Source organism: Geospiza fortis, unplaced genomic scaffold (assembly GCF_000277835.1).
Source record: "Geospiza fortis unplaced genomic scaffold, GeoFor_1.0 scaffold98, whole genome shotgun sequence".
In the NCBI taxonomy this organism is placed as follows: domain Eukaryota; kingdom Metazoa; phylum Chordata; class Aves; order Passeriformes; family Thraupidae; genus Geospiza; species Geospiza fortis.
The window spans coordinates 1,153,737-1,171,139 of record NW_005054306.1 but is presented as its reverse complement, the minus strand read 5'-3'; the positions used below and the strand labels follow the sequence as shown (position 1 = coordinate 1,171,139).

The 17,403-nt window shown below is 44.0% G+C and overlaps 3 protein-coding genes across 3 annotated transcripts in view; 2 read left to right on the top strand and 1 right to left on the bottom strand.

Moving 5' to 3' along the window:
* Positions 1-1,926: 1,926 nt before the first annotated feature.
* TP53I3 (tumor protein p53 inducible protein 3) lies at positions 1,927-7,696 on the top strand. Its single transcript, XM_031066710.1, has 6 exons — positions 1,927-2,100; positions 3,223-3,365; positions 4,053-4,320; positions 5,543-5,755; positions 6,498-6,694; positions 7,442-7,696. Exons 2-6 carry the CDS (start codon positions 3,228-3,230, stop codon positions 7,694-7,696), a joined length of 1,071 nt encoding a protein of 356 aa, XP_030922570.1. The 5' UTR covers positions 1,927-2,100; positions 3,223-3,227.
* A 492-nt stretch (positions 7,697-8,188) lies between these two features.
* Positions 8,189-12,043, top strand: SF3B6 (splicing factor 3b subunit 6; the record flags this gene model as incomplete). Its single annotated transcript, XM_031066669.1, has 3 exons — positions 8,189-8,391; positions 10,224-10,362; positions 10,872-12,043. Coding segments are annotated over 3 exons (432 nt in total), but the record flags the coding sequence as incomplete, so codon positions are not given.
* A 4,204-nt stretch (positions 12,044-16,247) lies between these two features.
* The window catches only part of FKBP1B (FKBP prolyl isomerase 1B), a 42,949-nt gene continuing 41,793 nt past the window's right edge, over positions 16,248-17,403 (bottom strand). The window contains exon 3 of the mRNA XM_014312082.2: positions 16,248-16,960. Within this exon, the coding sequence (XP_014167557.1) occupies positions 16,832-16,960 (129 nt within the window). The 3' untranslated portion in view covers positions 16,248-16,831. The remainder of the gene's footprint in view (positions 16,961-17,403) is intronic.

Genomic DNA, 17,403 nt, shown 5'->3' with positions numbered 1-17,403 from the left:
GGACCAGATCCAAAAGGCATCATTGTCTGCCTGGCTGGCTCAGTAATAAATTCAGGCGCCATATCATATTTGATGTGAGCTTTCTTTTTATTTTTTTTTTCTGCTATGGGAGGAGGGCAGAAAGTGTAAAGCTGAAAGATTGCAAAAAACGCCAGCACTTTCAAAATCCTGTAAAAATATCCACTCATTATTTGTTCTTGCTAATAGTCACATTGCTCAAAACTGGCCACTGTTCCTAGCAAAGACTAATGCTAAGTTTTTCCAGGGCCAGATTTGCAGTAGTTATTTTTTGGAGTTTACTCTTGCTGTCCGCAATGATTTCTTTGCGGAAAAAAAAGAAAAGTAACTTTTCTTGTCATGTTACAAGATATTTCTGAAAATTATTTAAAGTTCTGCTTAGTGTTTATTCTTTAGAGCAGATAATACCTCACAAATACAGGTATTTTAAATTTTCAGATAGAAACAGCACTGTCATCATTTGAGTGCAGTACAGTGCGAGGGGGATTTGTACTTGAAAAGAAGCATCTCCATTACAGCAATTCTGTATATGACTTCTATAATCATTGATTTAAATTTTTATTTATTTATGTCCTTGTGTTATTATAGCAGACTACTTTAGAAAGAAAGGTAGCTGAAGCAACAGAAAACTTGCACTTCATCAACCTCAAGAGTGCTCATTGAGAAATAAAGTACAGAAGTTCAAAACTTTAAACAAGAAACTGCTTCTTTACAACATTACAGCTGCTGAGATCCCTTCTGTTTTTTCATGAACAATTGTAGGCTTGCTGCTCATAAAAGGACTACTCTATACATCTGCCCTCTAAGTTTCTTAACTGAATTGAAAGTGATGTCTTCAACATTTGGTTTAAGATGCTGTACTTTATCTTTCTAATGCTTTATTTTAGCCTGCTTCCAGGTAACATAGCTACTAATCTCACTACACAAAGTAAGTTCTGTAATGGCATTACAGCTACACAGGGGCCACAGGCCCAAGGGACAAAGGAAATTGCTACATTAACACATTTTCAGACTGTCCTGTACATGCTTGAATAATAAAACATATTTTTATCATGTTAATTTACATCATCAATGAGTGCAATAGAAAGTTATTTTAAACTGCAGTGGATTACAAAGTTCTCTGGGGACAGTGGAGGAGGGACAATGCCAGTACTGGCACTGAATCAGGCTGTGTGTACTATAGACCAGGCTTCATGATCTTTTCATCTTCAGAAACACATCAATTATTAGCTCTTCAAGTCATGTGAGAACAAAAGAATTTAGCTATACTTGATTCTAAATTTGTTCCATTTCAAAGAGGAGTCTAAAAGCCTGAATCCAAAAATCTCATTATTACAGGGAAAAAAAAATCCATAGAAAAATCCCACACATATGAATTACTATTTTTAAATAGTCTGAAGTGTCAGTTTTATTCCCTGACAGCTCAAACACTCAAGAGCTGGTGAATAGGACACCAAGAAAGGCATGATCTGATCCTTCTGCAAAGCTCAAGGAGATACCATCAGACTTTTAGAACAGTACTGATTCTGATTCCAAACCCTCAGGTAGAAACACATGGGGTGTAAGGAACCAGCAAGCTCTGAACGCCGCTGTTCCCCAGGAACAGCAGAGCCCAGGGCAGCCTCCCCAGAGCGTTCATGGCATCGGGGCTGGCAGAGCTCCCACACCCTCAGTGCCAGTGGAGCAAATCGAATCTGAGACACTGACAATTCTGAAGTGACAGCACTTGCACAGCTGGAGCACACCCCATCACACTCACTGGCACAGCCACGGGCAGCAGGCCAAGCTCCCCCGTGGGCTGGGGCAGCGGCCCATCTCTGCCGCAAGGCCAAGCGGGAAAACAGATTTCTGTGCCAAGCCATGGAATAATCCAGGTCGTTCGCAGGAACAATGGGGAGCTGTGCTCATGTTTCTGACTCCTCCTATCTGTCACTCCAAAGTAGAACAGCCTCGCCCTGTTCCTCGCCTTGGCCTGCAGGGGAGTAGCTGAATGCCAGCAGGAACTGGGATCGAACTCTGTTCCGGCGGCCAGGCTGGTTTGTTCCGGGGCACAGACTGTCCGTCCTTCCTTACAGGAAAAAGGTGAGCTCGGGAGTGGGCTCGGGAGCCACAGAGCTTCTTAAAATTGTCGTTTTCAGCCACTGCTGGCAGATCTGAGAACTTGAACTGGTTGGAAACTTGTGTCTCAGTTTCTGTGGTTTTCTGTGCATTTGAGAGTAATGTAAATATTCAGATCCTCTCGGTTTGTTTTGTTTTGTTTTGTTTTTTGGGCGGTTTTTAAACATTTTTGTGGGCCTGCATCTAGCAAAAACAAGACAATAATTTATAAAAAAGCACGTTAATGAACTCTGATGAAAGAGGGACAAAAGCTTCCTTCACATCTTATTTTAACTGACTAAATTTGGACCCAATTAAGGCAACAGAAACAATTGTTATGGGGTGGCATCAGGTGGGCTTTCCATTGAATTTTTTTGCTGATACAGGCAAATTTTGTGGGACTGGATTAAATGGTTAATAACAATGACTAGACAGCCAGCCTCAGAAACAAAAGCCTTTAAACTGCATTTTATACAAATGGAAGTGCTTATTCACCATAAAGTAGCCATAGAGCACCACCCTGTGGGGATTGACATCCCTGGGGTTTCAAGCTGTTTATCATTCTGCCTTCGCAGTCTTACCACAAGTAATTAGGTATACACTGAGCTTTTCCTGTGCAGAAATCAGTGATTTTTACAGAAGGCAGGGTGGTCTGTCACACAGTGCTGGTCACTTGAAGAGGCTCTGCCCAGCAGCCCATCCTGTGCTGCACTCAGCACAGTACCAGCTCTCAGGAACTAACAGCTGTTCCCCTTGTGATTGCCTCTCCTTCTCATCTCCTTCCACCGAGGACCCAGGGAGCAGAGAGAAGAGTGCTCCTCACTTGGTTTTACCAGGCGGGAGAAGGCTTGACAGCTCAGCCCATCTGCTGGTGCCAAAAGGATCCCAGGAGCAGCATCTGAGGAGGAACCTGAAAGACTCCTGCAGCAGTGAGAGCCTGTACCACAGCAAATCAGGCACACAGCAATCACCTCCTGAGGCAAGGGAAATAAATAGGAATTTTTAAAGCTATATTTGTTACCTTTCATTACTGAGATTTTTCCACTGCACATGCCTGCATTCATGCAATGTTTTTTTCAGTTTGGTTTTGTTTGTTTTTTTTTTTAGAGAAAATGTTTGCAGCCTATTTTGATTGCCCAGGAGGCCCAGAAAATCTCTATATGAAAGAAGTGATGAAACCAAATCCAGGAGAAGGAGAAGTTCTTGTGAAGGTCTCTGCCAGTGCTCTGAATAGGGCTGATTTACTCCAGGTACGTGTAGGATAAGCAGATTTATGCACCTAAAAACAAAACAGATTTTTCAAGCCCCCCTGTGAAGTCCTGACAGATCTGATGAGCTAAAAGAGTTTGAATCTGGTGAGCATTTGGATGGGAGAATTCATAGGGCTGAAAGAAGAGATGTTTGTTGATTCAGCAGATAAATGTTTTTATCTGAGATAGTGCAGTGCTGGGCTGGCATGGAAAGGCAGATACCTTTCAACAAAAACATGTAAAACCAAAGCTTTGCTCTTTCTAGATCTCAGACTCTTTTCTAGGCATTTGAGATGAAAAGGCAATGTTCCAATAGCACAGTTCCAGTGTGAGAAAATTTATTCAAATTCACATTCAAATTATTAGTTTGAGCTGCAAGCCATGCTCTCCAAAGGGAGACCATGGTATCTCCACAGCAGGGATTAGCCTGGAGAGAGGAAACTCACAAATATTTCAATTTATTCTTATTTTAAGAATAAGACTTAAGAAGAATAGCACTTAGGAAGCAAAAGTGTTTCCAGAGGCTAGAAGATCCTCAAATTACTGCAATATATGCACAGGACAAAATCAGGATTAAACAAATAGGAATTTAGGCTGGAGACATGTGAATGAAATATTGCAGGTCATTACACTCATTGATTGTTTTTCCTTCCTTGCCTTCTCTTTTTTTTTTCATTTTTATTTTAGAGGAGAGGGAAGTACCCTCCCCCCAAAGGAGCAAGTGACATTTTAGGCCTGGAAGCAGCTGGGAGCGTGGCCGGGCTGGGTCCCGGCTGCTCGGGCCGCTGGAGGATCGGCGATGCAGTGATGGCTCTGCTCCCTGGGGGGGGCCAGGCACAATACGTGACAGTGCCCGAAGGCCTCCTGATGCCAATTCCCAAAGACATGACTTTTATCCAGGCTGCAGCCATTCCTGAAGCCTGGCTAACAGCATTTCAGCTGCTCCATTTTGTAGGTGAGAGGTGCATTTGCCCATTTATCCCACCAAAACAGCTCATCTTCCTTTCTGTTACAAAATCCTCTCCTTGTTGCCTCTATTTGAATGTTGCTTGCCTTCAAAGAACCTTTTCTCTGTCACTTTATTCTTGTGGGTCAGAATCCAGTATGCCAGACACAAATCCTTGAATCTTAACCACCTTTCCCCAGTGCCAACCTACCCTGCTGATTACATATTTACAAGGAAGGATATGGAAAGGTGGCCAGTTTCTTTTTATCTGTATTTCTCAGTTTGAATCACTGAATGGTTTGGGTTGAAAAGGAACTAGGTGATCTAGTTCCACTCCCTTGCCATGGGCAGGGACACCTCCAATTAAGCCTAAACCCTGAAATTATTCCCATGTTTTCCAGACACAGAAAAACACATCTTACTTCTAAGGATTTGGCTTCACTCCATGCATGACCACACCAAGAACTTTATCACTATGTTCTTGTGAATCTACAGTAGGCAACATCTTGTATCTTTGTTTACCAGAGATATTATTTGTAGGTAAAATCCACTCTGAGCTGATTTAAAATGGACAGAAGCCTACACTCTTCATTTTAAAAATACGCTGCCAAGGTAATAAACCTGCCAAAGTTTTCCTCCTTCTTCTACACTCTTCAGCAGTAGCATCTGAAAGATCCAATAAGGAACAAGAAGTTCCAAACGTAACTTCCCTGCAGACTTGCTTCAAGCAGTGTTGTCTCCTGGGGATCAGTGGGAGGCTACTTAGTGCCTCACTTTCAGAAGCAATTGTGAAACACAAATGAATGCAACCAATAGATGGTAAAATGATTGGTAGGACTGGTCTTTAATGTTACCCAGCATTTCTGGTATTTCTCTATTGCTGAGTGTCTGATTTCTCAGTATGAACATCCTCCAAGTGTGTTTTCTACTGATGGTATAAAAAGGCTGTGACTGTCCTCACTTAAGCATTGGTCACACATGCCCAGAACTGCACACGGCCAAGACAAAGTCCTTCCACTGAGGCTGGGAAAATGACATCCTGTCAGCACACTGCAACCTCTGCTGCTTCTGGATTTCTCTCTTTTATGAAGGCTACAAAGATGTCCAATTGTTCAAAGTCCAGTCAACGACAACTCTTTCAACCTCCTCTTCACTATCTTCCAGATTGTTCATATTTTAATTCAAAGGTGATGCCCAAAGGTGATGCCACTTTCCTTCTGCCCTCCCCCAGGTAAAGTACAGGAGGGTGAGAGAGTGTTGATCCACGCTGGAGCCAGTGGGGTTGGCATGGCAGCCATTCAGCTGGTGAGACTGGCCAAGGCCATTCCCATTGTGACAGCAGGAACTCAGGAGAAACTGGAAGCAACAGCAAATGCTGGAGCAGCTGCAGGGTTCAACTACAAGAATGAAGACTTCAGTGAAAAGGTCTTGGAGTTCACCCAAGGTAAAAACCTCTCTATAAAAGTGCAAACGAGCCTCCCAACATGTGGACACAGACTCAGTTTCAGCTGTCACTTGGTGAGGGAGCAGACAGTAGCGACCCTGGAAGCACAAGCTGATCTCCTGCTCAGCCCAGAACAAGCCTTTCCTTAGTTTAATTGTGCTGTTTTCTGCATGGGCTCTCTTTGGCTGTGTTCATTTGGGGCATAAATATTGTGCCATGTTCTTGCTGCCTCCCCAAGGAACTGCGCAAGGAACAAATCCTCACATTTTGGTGTTTGAGTCGTCACAGAAGCACAGCATGGCCTGGGCTGGAAAGGGCTTTAATGATCATCCCGTTCCAACCTCTTGCCATGGGCAGGGACACCCCAGCTTGCTCTGAGCCCCATCCAGCCTGCCTTGAACATTTCCAGGGGTGGGGCACCTACAGCTTCTCTGGGCAACCTGTGCCAGTGCCGCTTCATTCTTAAACTATTAAAAAATGTAGCTTTTCTAAGCATTTGGGGTGGTTTATGCCTGAGTTCTGAGTTTGCTTATGGATAACTGATGATTCTTTTTTTGTGCCTGATTCTGTAATTCCTTACAAATCACTGCGCCAATTCCTAATTTCAGTAGAAAGATTTAAATCAGAATTGTAGGGCAAATTCTGTACCTATAAATAACAAGGTTTTAGTCATGCTTGAAATTATCCTACCTTTAATGCAGCTTGGACTTCATTGCTGAAATATCTTCTGTTTCTACTTGAGGTTCTGGAGTAGATATTATTTTAGATTGTGTTGGGTCCTCATACTGGGAGAAGAATCTCAACTGTCTGAGCACTGATGGCCGGTGGATCATTTATGGATTGCTGAGTGGAGGTGAAGTCCATGGGGATTTGCTGGCAAGGCTGATTTCCAAAAGAGCCAGCATCCACACAAGCCTGTTGCGGTCTCGAGACAAGGAGGCAAGTAGTGGCTATCAGCAGTGTATGCAGTTTGATCTTAAAATTTATTATAGTTTTGAGAGCTTTCTTTTTAAACCAGTGTTAAACACATTCTTGTCAAAAAAGCCCCAGCTTGAACTGTTACTACATTCTTTGGAAAATGCCACAAAATTAAGTTGTAAATTTTTTTTTCTATTTTTATCAGATTCCTCCCTGAATGAGAGGAATGACACCCAGGACTTCTTATTGTGTTTCATGGATACCATAATTTAGATATTTGGCCCTAGAAGAAATAAAACTCTAGTGATTGGGCAACTTGATCAAGTCTGAGGAGGGAAAAATAAAACTCTCTATTAGGTCACTTCAAAAGTAGAAACCAAGGCCATTTGGATGCCCAGTTACCAAAGAAAACTCATTTTATGTGGAATATTCTCAGATGTCACAGTAAAAGACCCACAGTGCAGAGCCCTAAGGTGGATTCTGTGCATGGTTTAAGACTGAATATTTACAAGACCTTTATTGGTTTGATTTAAATGGTTCTGCAAGGAGCTCACACCACTTGCTTTGCGGAATTTCATTCAATTAAGATGTAATAAATCTAAAAGCTTCCTTCTTGTTTGTAATTTAGACCTGTCAGGTGTTTTCATCTCACTGCGAGAATGTCAGAAGGTGTCTCCTTGAGGGCTGTGTACATTTTATACGCCGTGCTCTGAGACACCTCGGTGAGAGAAGTGGCTGGAAATAACCTTGCAGGTGTTTATTCCGCAGTACAAGGAGCGCCTGGTGAGAGCCTTCACAGAGGAGGTGCTGCCCCATTTCTCCGGAGGAGCTTCCCCGCGGCTGCAGCCCCTCGTGGACAGCGTTTACCCACTGCATGCCATCGCTGAGGCGCACAGGGCTATGGAGGAGAACAGGAACATCGGCAAAATCGTCATCGAAATTCCCGTTTGCGGCAAGAAGGGGCCGCCGCAGTGTGGTAAAGTTGGGCACCTGAAGTTGAGGTTCATTCAAGATCATCTGTAAGAGAAATTGAGAGGCAGAACCAAAGGCAGGTACATTTAGGTTTTAACTAAATGTCAGTCAGACTAATTCCTGTTTCTGGAAGTTCTCAGTGTGAGCCCCCCTGGATTTAAAACTCCAGTGTCAGATAACCCCTTTCTCTCAAAGTAACCAGAGAGATTCCTTATCGCTCCATTATATCAAACAGTTGTCCTAGTGGGAGATAAGCTAGGAGATGGAGAAATGGTTTTTATTCCCCCTTAATCTAACAGGAAGAATAGACTTGAATCTATATTTTAAGTAAGCTGTTCTAACTTAAAGCCAACGTGAGTGCGCTGTCCTGTCCTGTCCTGTCCTGTGCCGTCCTGTCCCGTCCCGTCCCGTCCCTGCCGGGCTAGGCTCCGGCTTCGTTCCGCTCCGGGCACCCCGCTGCTCTGAGGGGAACGCGGCAGGGGGTGGGACTGGGGGATACTTAAGGCCCTTTCCAGCCCCAGCCGTCCCGTGGCTCGGTGATTCCATGGTTTTGCCCCTAGGCTGCTGGGTTTAAGGTTTGCGGTACGTGCCGTGGGCCTAACACACCACTTGTCTTTTCCCCATCAGATCCGGCTCCCTCCGGAGGTCAACCGGATCCTGTACATCAGGAACCTGCCGTACAAAATTACGGCCGAGGAGATGTACGACATTTTTGGGAAGTACGGGCCCATCCGGCAGATCAGAGTGTGAGTATTTCCAGTTTCTTTGGACCGTGAAGGGTTTCATGTGCCCCAGTGGCAGCTGGGTTTCACAGCTGGGAAGGTTCAATGCCCTGGAGGACATCCCGAGTGCCAGAGGGGATGTGATGATGCTCTTAACACGTGAATTTGTTAGAGAATGATTCTGCTGGGAGGTGCAGAGAATGAACTTAAATTTTAAATGAACCCTGGGAAGTTGATAAAATATGACAGTCTTGTGTGCTTAAGTAAGTTTCAAATACAACTGAAGTTTGCTTTGACTTGGGGTGAAAATAGTAAAGGCAGAAGCTGAACACAAACAGTTTTCCTGTTTTATGATATCTGCTAGCCAGTGGGAAAACAGGGATGTTGTGTTGCTGGATCTGTTCACTAGAAACAAATACCAGCAGCAAGCCCTGCATGGCAGAGAGAGGATGTCCTCGGGCCATGCCGTGTCTGGGTAGGGGAGGTGTGACTGTGCCTTTGGTTCTGAAATGTGTGGAGGTTGTACAAGTCTGCAGCAACTCTGATATTCTTCTCCTGGTTAGTTCAAATGCTGAGGATCATCATAGGAGGATTTGTGTTGGAAGGGACCATTTTATTCCAACCCCTGGCAGTGGGCAGGGACACCTTGGACAGCCATCCAAGCTGGCTGGCCTTGAACATTTCTAGGGATGGAGCATCCACAGCTTCCCTGGGTGACTTGTTTGAATGATTGTTGTGTAAAGTGAGTTTTACAGAGTCACTCTCAGTAAGCAAAGGACACAAGGGGACACGTGCTGCTGGTGCCACGCTGGGTTGTGACACCAGACAGACCCTTCTTGGGATAGGAGGGGCAGTGCATGTGACTGGAGAAGTGGCTGAGGGAACAAGGGGCAGTGTAAACACTAAATAGGTGGAACTCTTTGCTAATGAGCATAAAGGAGAGCCAGTACTTAAGTTTTCTGCAAACATGTGGGCTGGAACAGCATGATAGTGGGACACAATTAGGATGTATCAGGGGCTCTCCATTGGGGTGATAGTCTGGTGTGCGTACCCAGCAGTTTGTTCAGAACTACTCATTCATGGAATTTCCCACAAAAATCCCAATATCCTCAGTGCCAGGGCATAATGTGTAAGCCCCTCTGTAAAGGCTTTTGTGCTTTGTGCAGTGTTTATCCCATTCTCCTCCTCACCTTTGCATAGATCCCAGTGTGATATTTGTGATACCATTTGTCCTTGGGAGTTCTCAGAAGCACCTTAGGGAGGTTGTTCTGACCCTGAAGTCTCTGTCACTACCTGTTAGCTGAGACCTTGGGGATCTCTGCGGCCCCTCTGGGCTCGTTACTGTTACGTGCCCAGACCTGTGTCCCATCCCTCAGGTGAAGGACATGGAATTGGTGCTCCTGTGGGTGATGGCTGTGCCTCAGCAGTGGGCTTGCACCAGCAGGGCTGTTCTGCCTCTTAAATTCACTTTGTGATATGCCAGGAGCCCTGTTCCATCCTAGGGACACATCTGATCCAGACAGCCACTGACTGACTGCCAAGTCTTGTAATACTAAATAAAAGCTAATTGCTATAATAAAAATTTAAATTGTTTCCAGACACAGCATGGCAGCCCTTCAACAGCCCAGTTGTTGTGGAGAGGTGCATTTCCTTATGGAGCAGAATACAGCACATCTTGCTGTTGTCTCTGGCTCTGAACTGTTTGGTGTGGAAAGCAGGGATGTAGTTTAATACCTAGAAAAAATAACAAATTGGTTTTTAGTGACGTTGCATTAGTTCATCTAATCTCACTCACTGTGAAATAAATAAACTATTTCTTGTTCGTTTTATTTGATTGATTCTGCCCTGCTGAGCAGTGGGAATACCCCTGAGACCAGAGGAACAGCCTACGTGGTGTATGAGGACATCTTCGATGCCAAGAACGCCTGTGACCACCTGTCAGGGTTCAACGTGTGCAACAGATACCTCGTGGTGCTGTACTACAATGCCAACAGGGTACGGGCACCTGGGCTGGGGAGCTCACCTCTGAGCAGAGCTGTCACAAAGAAACAACCCCAGCATCACTTTGTTAAGGCAGTTGCTTGGGTGTTCTTAAGAAATAAAATCCAAACTGTTAGAGGGAGTAAATGGGATACGTGGTCAGAGTTTCTTATTTACTCGGTGGTTTGTGTGCAAAAAAAGTACCTTTGGACAAAGGGTGGGAAAAAGATGTTTGGGGGGATGTACTCCGGAGAAGAGGGTGCAGAGGCCCCACAATTGCATAGCTGCAGCAGGAGGGGAGATCTTGTTTATGGCTAAAAGGTCTCCAGATCTCTGTGTCCTCCCTGTCACTGATGACATCCAGGGCCCTGTGACATTCTCCAAGGACAAGAATCAAACAATGCTCTGTGCATGTGGTGGTGATGGAGTTCACAGTGATGCTTGTTGCAGATACTGGGAAATAACTTGTCATGAGATGAGAGATTCTTTTTGTTTTCTTACATCTTTTATTTTCCTTATTACAGGCATTCCAAAAGATGGACACAAAGAAGAAAGAAGAACAGCTTAAGCTTCTCAAGGAAAAATATGGAATTAACACAGACCCACCAAAATAAACTGATGCTTTTTGGAAAACTGTTTTCAAGCCCTGTCATCTTGGCCTAAACATAGGAGTTCTTAACAAAGTGTAATTTTTTTCTCTTATGAATTTGATAAGATGCAATATGAGTTTTTATATCTTCAGATTAGGATTAAATAAATAGAACACAGGGAAATCTGCTTTAAGATTAAATCCCCCAAGGCAACATGCCTTCCCTGTGCTGAGGGTGACCTGGTAAAGGCTGCAATGTCCTGTTTCTAGCAGGAGCTTTCAAGAAGGGACTGAGCAGGTTCTGTGTTTGACTGAACAAAGCAAGCCCAAGCCCGTGTTTGTAACAAAGTTTCTTTCACAAACTGTAGAAGATGAAGGCTTTCAAAAGGATGCAGCTGATAAGGGGACTCCAGTCCAAGTACCTGTTCCCAGTGATGGTACCAGCTCTGATCAGCTGCAGTGAAACAACCCAGCTCTCACACTAAAAAACAAAGTGTATGGGGGCTTTGTTTGGTGTCCCAGGTTTGGACTGAGGATTTGGTATTAATTGAAGAACATGTGACCAAAATGAGACAGCAGATGAAGGTTTTCATTTTGATACCTGTAGTGTGATTGTTTTCTACTTGGCATGGTTGAACTGTAACACATTTTCTGTACATACATTTTTAGGTGTAGCATGTGGTGAAGGAAGACAAATTTTTTTTGGCTCTTTTTTCAGTACTCATGTCCTTTGTATTAAAATGAGTGTGATCCAGGCTGTGCATAGCCAGTATCTTTTGGAAGTGAGAAAGAATAACTCTGGCTGTGTTCTGAACCAGCTGAAGTTGTGTGAATGTGGGGAGTATCCTGCCTTGGGAGGATTTATTTGCATGGATGTGATGTTCCACTCCCTGACCAGACAGTTTCCAGCCAGTGCAGAACCAGGGCAGATAACAATGTACTTTGCCTGGAATTTGTAATCAGATTTTGTTTTTCAGTGCATTGTACTCTCATAGAGGAATGCTTCCATTTTCTGAAATTACTTTTTTGTTGGAATTTGTCACTTTGGGAACAATGCTGTGTCCATTTGGTGAAAAAATAAATGCATATTTTGCTTTTTTTCATCGAGGCTGTGCTCCTGCCTGTAACCTGTGCTGTTAGATGGGAGTCATTCATCACCTGAGTGTTCAATGCAGGCAGGAGCTGCAACACATCATCTCTGTGGGTACAGGGATGTCCCTGTGCGTGACAGGAGGGTGCCCAGCTGTGGGAACAATGCCCATCTCAACTGGAGGAGATCCCTGGCACTGCCCTGTGCTGGGCACCTCCTTTGGCAGCTGGGAGGGGCTCACAGCAATACTCACATTTACTAGCTGGAACCAATGAGAAACTAAACACTCATGATTTTGCACTAAGTGGTCCTATTTTCTTCATTCCTCAAATAAACTATTACAAATTGATAAATCAGTGATGGTTCATGAAGAGTGAGCTCCAGGCCAGCTCTGGGGGAAAGCAGCCATGATGGCTGAGGTGTGATTTCAGCTTTGGGTGGGTGCTTGGAGTCCTATCCTGTGCCTGGCCCTGGAGCACACTGGAACAGATCTGCCCTGCCTTCCCCGCACACGGACTGGGGATGTGAGCCAGAGCTCACTAAGCCATGCTTAGTGCACAATTCCCCCAAATCTGCATCTGTCCCTTGAAACTGATGCTGGTTTTGCAGCAAGAGGCCTTGCAGGCTGCAGTAACCCTGGCTGAGGTCAGGAGCAGGCACTGGGAGATCTGGAGCCCAGGAGCTGGGTTAGTTGAGCAGTCCCTCCATGGCCAGCCTGGCTTCCAGGTCCTGCCCATCAGATTAACACAAACCAAGAGCTCTCAGGCAAGAACCAGGTTGCATTAAAAATCTTTAAATGACTTAAATCCTCCTGGGGGATTTGCTTCTATGTGAGCATCCATAACTTTTCAAGGGTTACAAACTGCTCTGCCCCCAAATATGTATCTTTTATATATAAAAAGATATATATTTATATGTGCCATGTCTATACATACACATCCATGTACCAAACACTTGAATAACTGAAATAATTTACACCAACAAAGGCTCCTTGCTGAAACAAGAACTGGAGGTGCTTGTTGCCATGCTGGATTTATGGTTCTATTAAATAATGAACACTGATAATACCAGAGTGCCAATAATGGTGCTGCGTACTGCCAGCCTTGTTTTAAATCATATGCAAATACCACATTGCTTCTGTCAATAGCAGAGAGCATGGTGCTTGCACTGCAGTGTCTGTTTTGATGAGGATTTGATGCTGTTTGAAAAACATATATAAAAAGCAATTCTTTAGGGTAATAAGATTAATAAAAATTCCTTCAATGAATCCTCAAGATCAGCAGCTTTTGATTTCTCTGAGAGCTCAGCTGCCGCCTTTCATTAAATATTCCATTTCATAGTTTTTTTTCCAGTGCCTGTTCAGGGCTTTCAGTGTCCCTGCACATGTAAAATGAAATAATAATTTGTACCTGCAAGACAGAGGGAATTGAAATGGAATGCCCAGAGGACTGTTTTGATGAGATCTACTCAAGATTTTGTTTGAAATGTAATATCAAAGAACAGGGAAATGAGTTCAGCTCATGAATGGCAGAGGGGCAGCAAATAAAGCAGATGTTACCAGGCTCGCACTCTGCATCTGTGCTGGTTTTGTGTGTGCTCACTTCCCATTTAATTTTTCAGGAAGTAGGGCATGAAATTAAGACTCGAAGGTCATTTTTTTTCCATTGAAACTGTTTAGAAATTAGTAACAAGAGTATATCTGATTACACAGGCAATGACAGTAAATTTTTTCCATTCTATTATAATGAGGTAATAATTATATGTGCTGTGTTGATCGATGATACAATTAAATAAATTAACGCATTCGCAGTCGAATAAAGAGCTGAAGATTATATTTCCTTGAAGACTTAATTTCCCTAAGTATCACAAAGCACAATTAGTTTTCCTTTCAGATTTTTTCTTTTTAATGAAATTGGCATGAAAAATGTAATAGTCCCTGTTTCCAACCAAGGTCTCCGCAGAGAGGAGGTGATGAGGGAGAGCTTCATCAGCCAGCGGTAATAAGGATTTTACAGAGTGGGTAATGGCTGGTTTGTGCTGGGAGGGCAGGAGGGAAGGGCACAGTGGCAGCTCTGCAGACAGAAGTGATAAGATCAAGTATGATCAGCTCTCAGAGCCCAGCAGGAACATGCTGGGTTTCCTGGTGAGAAACCTGCAGGAGCAGAAGGGCAGAGCCATGCCCTGCCCGTTGCTCAGATGCAGCAGAAGCTCCCAAACAGCAAGGCCAAGAGGGGATGGAGGGAGCATTCCAGGGTCACTCACACAACCCTTGGCATTGCCATTCCCTGTTGGGACCTTCAGGAAGGGGCCCAAAGCAGGTGCTGGTCTCTGGTGAGATCCCACCTGCATCCAACTCTGGGGTCCCAGCACAGGGAGGATGTGGACCTGTTGGAGCAAGTCCAGAGGAGGGACACCAGGATGATCAGAGGGATGGAGCACCTCTCCCATGAGGAAAGGCTGGGAGAATTGGGATTGTTCAGCCTGGGAAAGAGAAGCTTTGGGGTGACCTAACTTTGGCCTTCCAGTACCTGAAGAGAGCTGGCAAGAAAGATGCAGAGACTATTTACAAGGACATGGAGTGACAGGACAAGGGGGAATGGCTTCAAACTAGCAGAAGGCAGGGTTAGATCATAGATTAGGAAAAACATTCTTTACTGTGAGGGGTGGTGAGACACTGTCAAAGGTTCCCCACAGAGACTGGGGTGTTCATCCGTGGGAGTGTTCAAGGCCAGGCTGGACGGGGCTTTGAATGACCTGGTTTAATGTTCCAGCCCATGGCAGGAGGCTGGAACAAATTTATCTTTAAAGTCCCTTCCAACCCAAACCATTCTGTGATTCTATCACACTTTGGGTTTTTTTCATATTTTTTAATAAGCAATTAACTTAAAGTGAGCCATTGATAGGAACAGCTTAGACCAATGTGCTGAATCAAACTCTGTTTGACAAGCACAACAGAGCCTTGACAGATCCAAGTACCAATTTTTAACAGGAAATTAGCATGCCCTAAATAAAAGAACTATTAGTGGAGGTCTAACCCAGCTGCTGCAGTGACCTGAGATTTCCAGCAAGAAAAGGGTTCTGCAAATCCCTTCATTTCTTTATGGAAAGCAGAGAGAGAAAAAGATTTACTCCACTTAGTGTATAAAAATCCATAAGATATGATTTATGGGTTTATTAATTAACAAGCTGAAATAAATGCAGCTCTGTGGGTAAAATGAACACCTGGAGAGAGAAGACCACAAGCCATGGACCCTGGCCACATCACCAGTCTTGCTTCTCTGTGCTCATTCTCTCTCCCAGCTCCAGGATGTGTCACCTGAGGTCATCTCTGTAGCTCTGCTGTCTGACTGCTCATGCTGAGAGTGTTCTCCTTACACAGATACAGAAACAGCACTACTGTTTGAAATATGACCATCAAAACATCTGTTAGTGGAAAATCATGCAAATAGTTTACAGCCAAGTTAAATAAAAGTAACATAATGACCCTGGTTTTCTACAGCAGAGGAAAAATGAGCCTAATGGAAAGAAATCAGACAAGGCAAAGTAACAGCACATAGAAAGCTTTGCTGATCAGGTCCTGCTCTCAAATCCAGGTAAGTAACAGCCAACACATCTTCCTGCCTCAAGAGGAGAAACCAGCATTTCATTAATTCATATAAGCAGCAAATGAAATAAATACTGCTGAGTCTCCAGTGCCAGAGGCCCAGGGCACACAGTCAGTTTGCAGGCTTTGTAAACAGCAGCAGCTGCTACAGCCCAAAAACCCCGCAGTGTTCAGTGGCTGCATCATCCCACAGCTCAGATTTCTTCTGAAAGGTGGATGCACATAATCCTGCTCTTTTCCAGCCTCGCTCAGCTCCAGTAGAAAATATTACACTAGTTTTGCTGTGGTAAAGGCACAGAATTAGACCAGCACTGCATGTCTTTGACAAGTAGCACTTTCCATCTCTTCAGCAGCCAAATTCTGGCCAGAGTTGAGGGGCCATAGAGGCAGGGGAAATGGTGAGTCAGGAAAATTGTCCCAGCACCCCTTACTTGCATGTCCCTGGTACCTCCGGTCCCACAGAGATCTTCCACTGGGCCATCTCTAATAGAAGCAGTGCATGGAGCTACATGTATTTCATATAAGAGAAATAATTAACAAAAAATGGGTTGATTATTGAAGAACTTCTTGTACAGTAAAGAGCATCCCAGTAGACAGAAAAGAAAAACAGGATGAGAAACGGTAAAGTATCAAGATTTTATTGTTTTATATATATACTTATAATTCTTAAATGAGACAGTATTTTTTTAAAACAGCAGCAAGCAGAACGTACAAGTTGAGAAAAGTGGCAGCGCAGGTAACTCTGTTTGGCTAATGCCCGTTCATGTACAAGGCGTACATTGGATTTTTTCCTTTTGAGCACCTTTTGTGGTTATTTTTTCTTGGTTTAAGTGTACAGTAAGGCAGTGGTTTTTTCAATAAGGAATATATATATATATATATATATATTTATATTTATATATATTTTCAGTCATCACCGTGAATTCTTCGTACATGCAAAGTCAATAAAATGTACAACTCGGAAATGTTACACTGGGAGACATTTTTCCTCAGAGCAAAGCTTCTAATAAAAGGCAAATACAGACACCACAAAGTTATAAAAGAGAAGGAAGGCATAGGAAACCAAGAGTCAGGCGCTACTGACAGGACAGCTTGAGCAGGGAAGGTTGGGATTCGAGTGAAGGTTCCTCCCGCCGCTGGCAAGGCGGGAAGGAACGGATGGTTATTAACAGATGTCTCCAGCCAACTCCCTCGGGAAGGTTCACTCTAACCTGAGAAGCTCCACATCAAAGAGGAGTGTGGCATTGGGAGGTATGACCCCAGGGTGGCCTGTGGCTCCATAGGCCATCTCAGGTGTGCAGGTCAACTTTGCTCTTTGTCCTAAGCTCATCTGTGTTTTGGACATCGGAGAAAGGAAAAGAGAATGCACACAAAAAAACAGGATTAGGAGGAAAACAAAAAAAATCATTACCTGGCAGATATACAGAATCAAGGAGTGTTCATAGAATTGTTTAATTTGGAAAAGACCTTTAAGATTACTGAGTCTGGGGCTTGGAAGGAGAATATCTTTGAGGTCCCTTCCAACCCAAGCCACTCTACAATTCTGAGTGCCAGCAGTTTCACTTCAAGCCACAAAGAGCTCAGACATGGGCATGGGTCTCCTCAATGATCTGCTCTCTCACAGCAGTTATTTAAACTGCCAGAACTAGCCTGGAAGTGACACAAAGTCTTAACACAATGCTTGGTCCATCCTGCCTATACTGGAGCAGGCTGCAGGAGGTCTAAGCTCCTACTTATCCAGGCAAAGAGCCCTTGTCCCTGGATGGGCAGGAA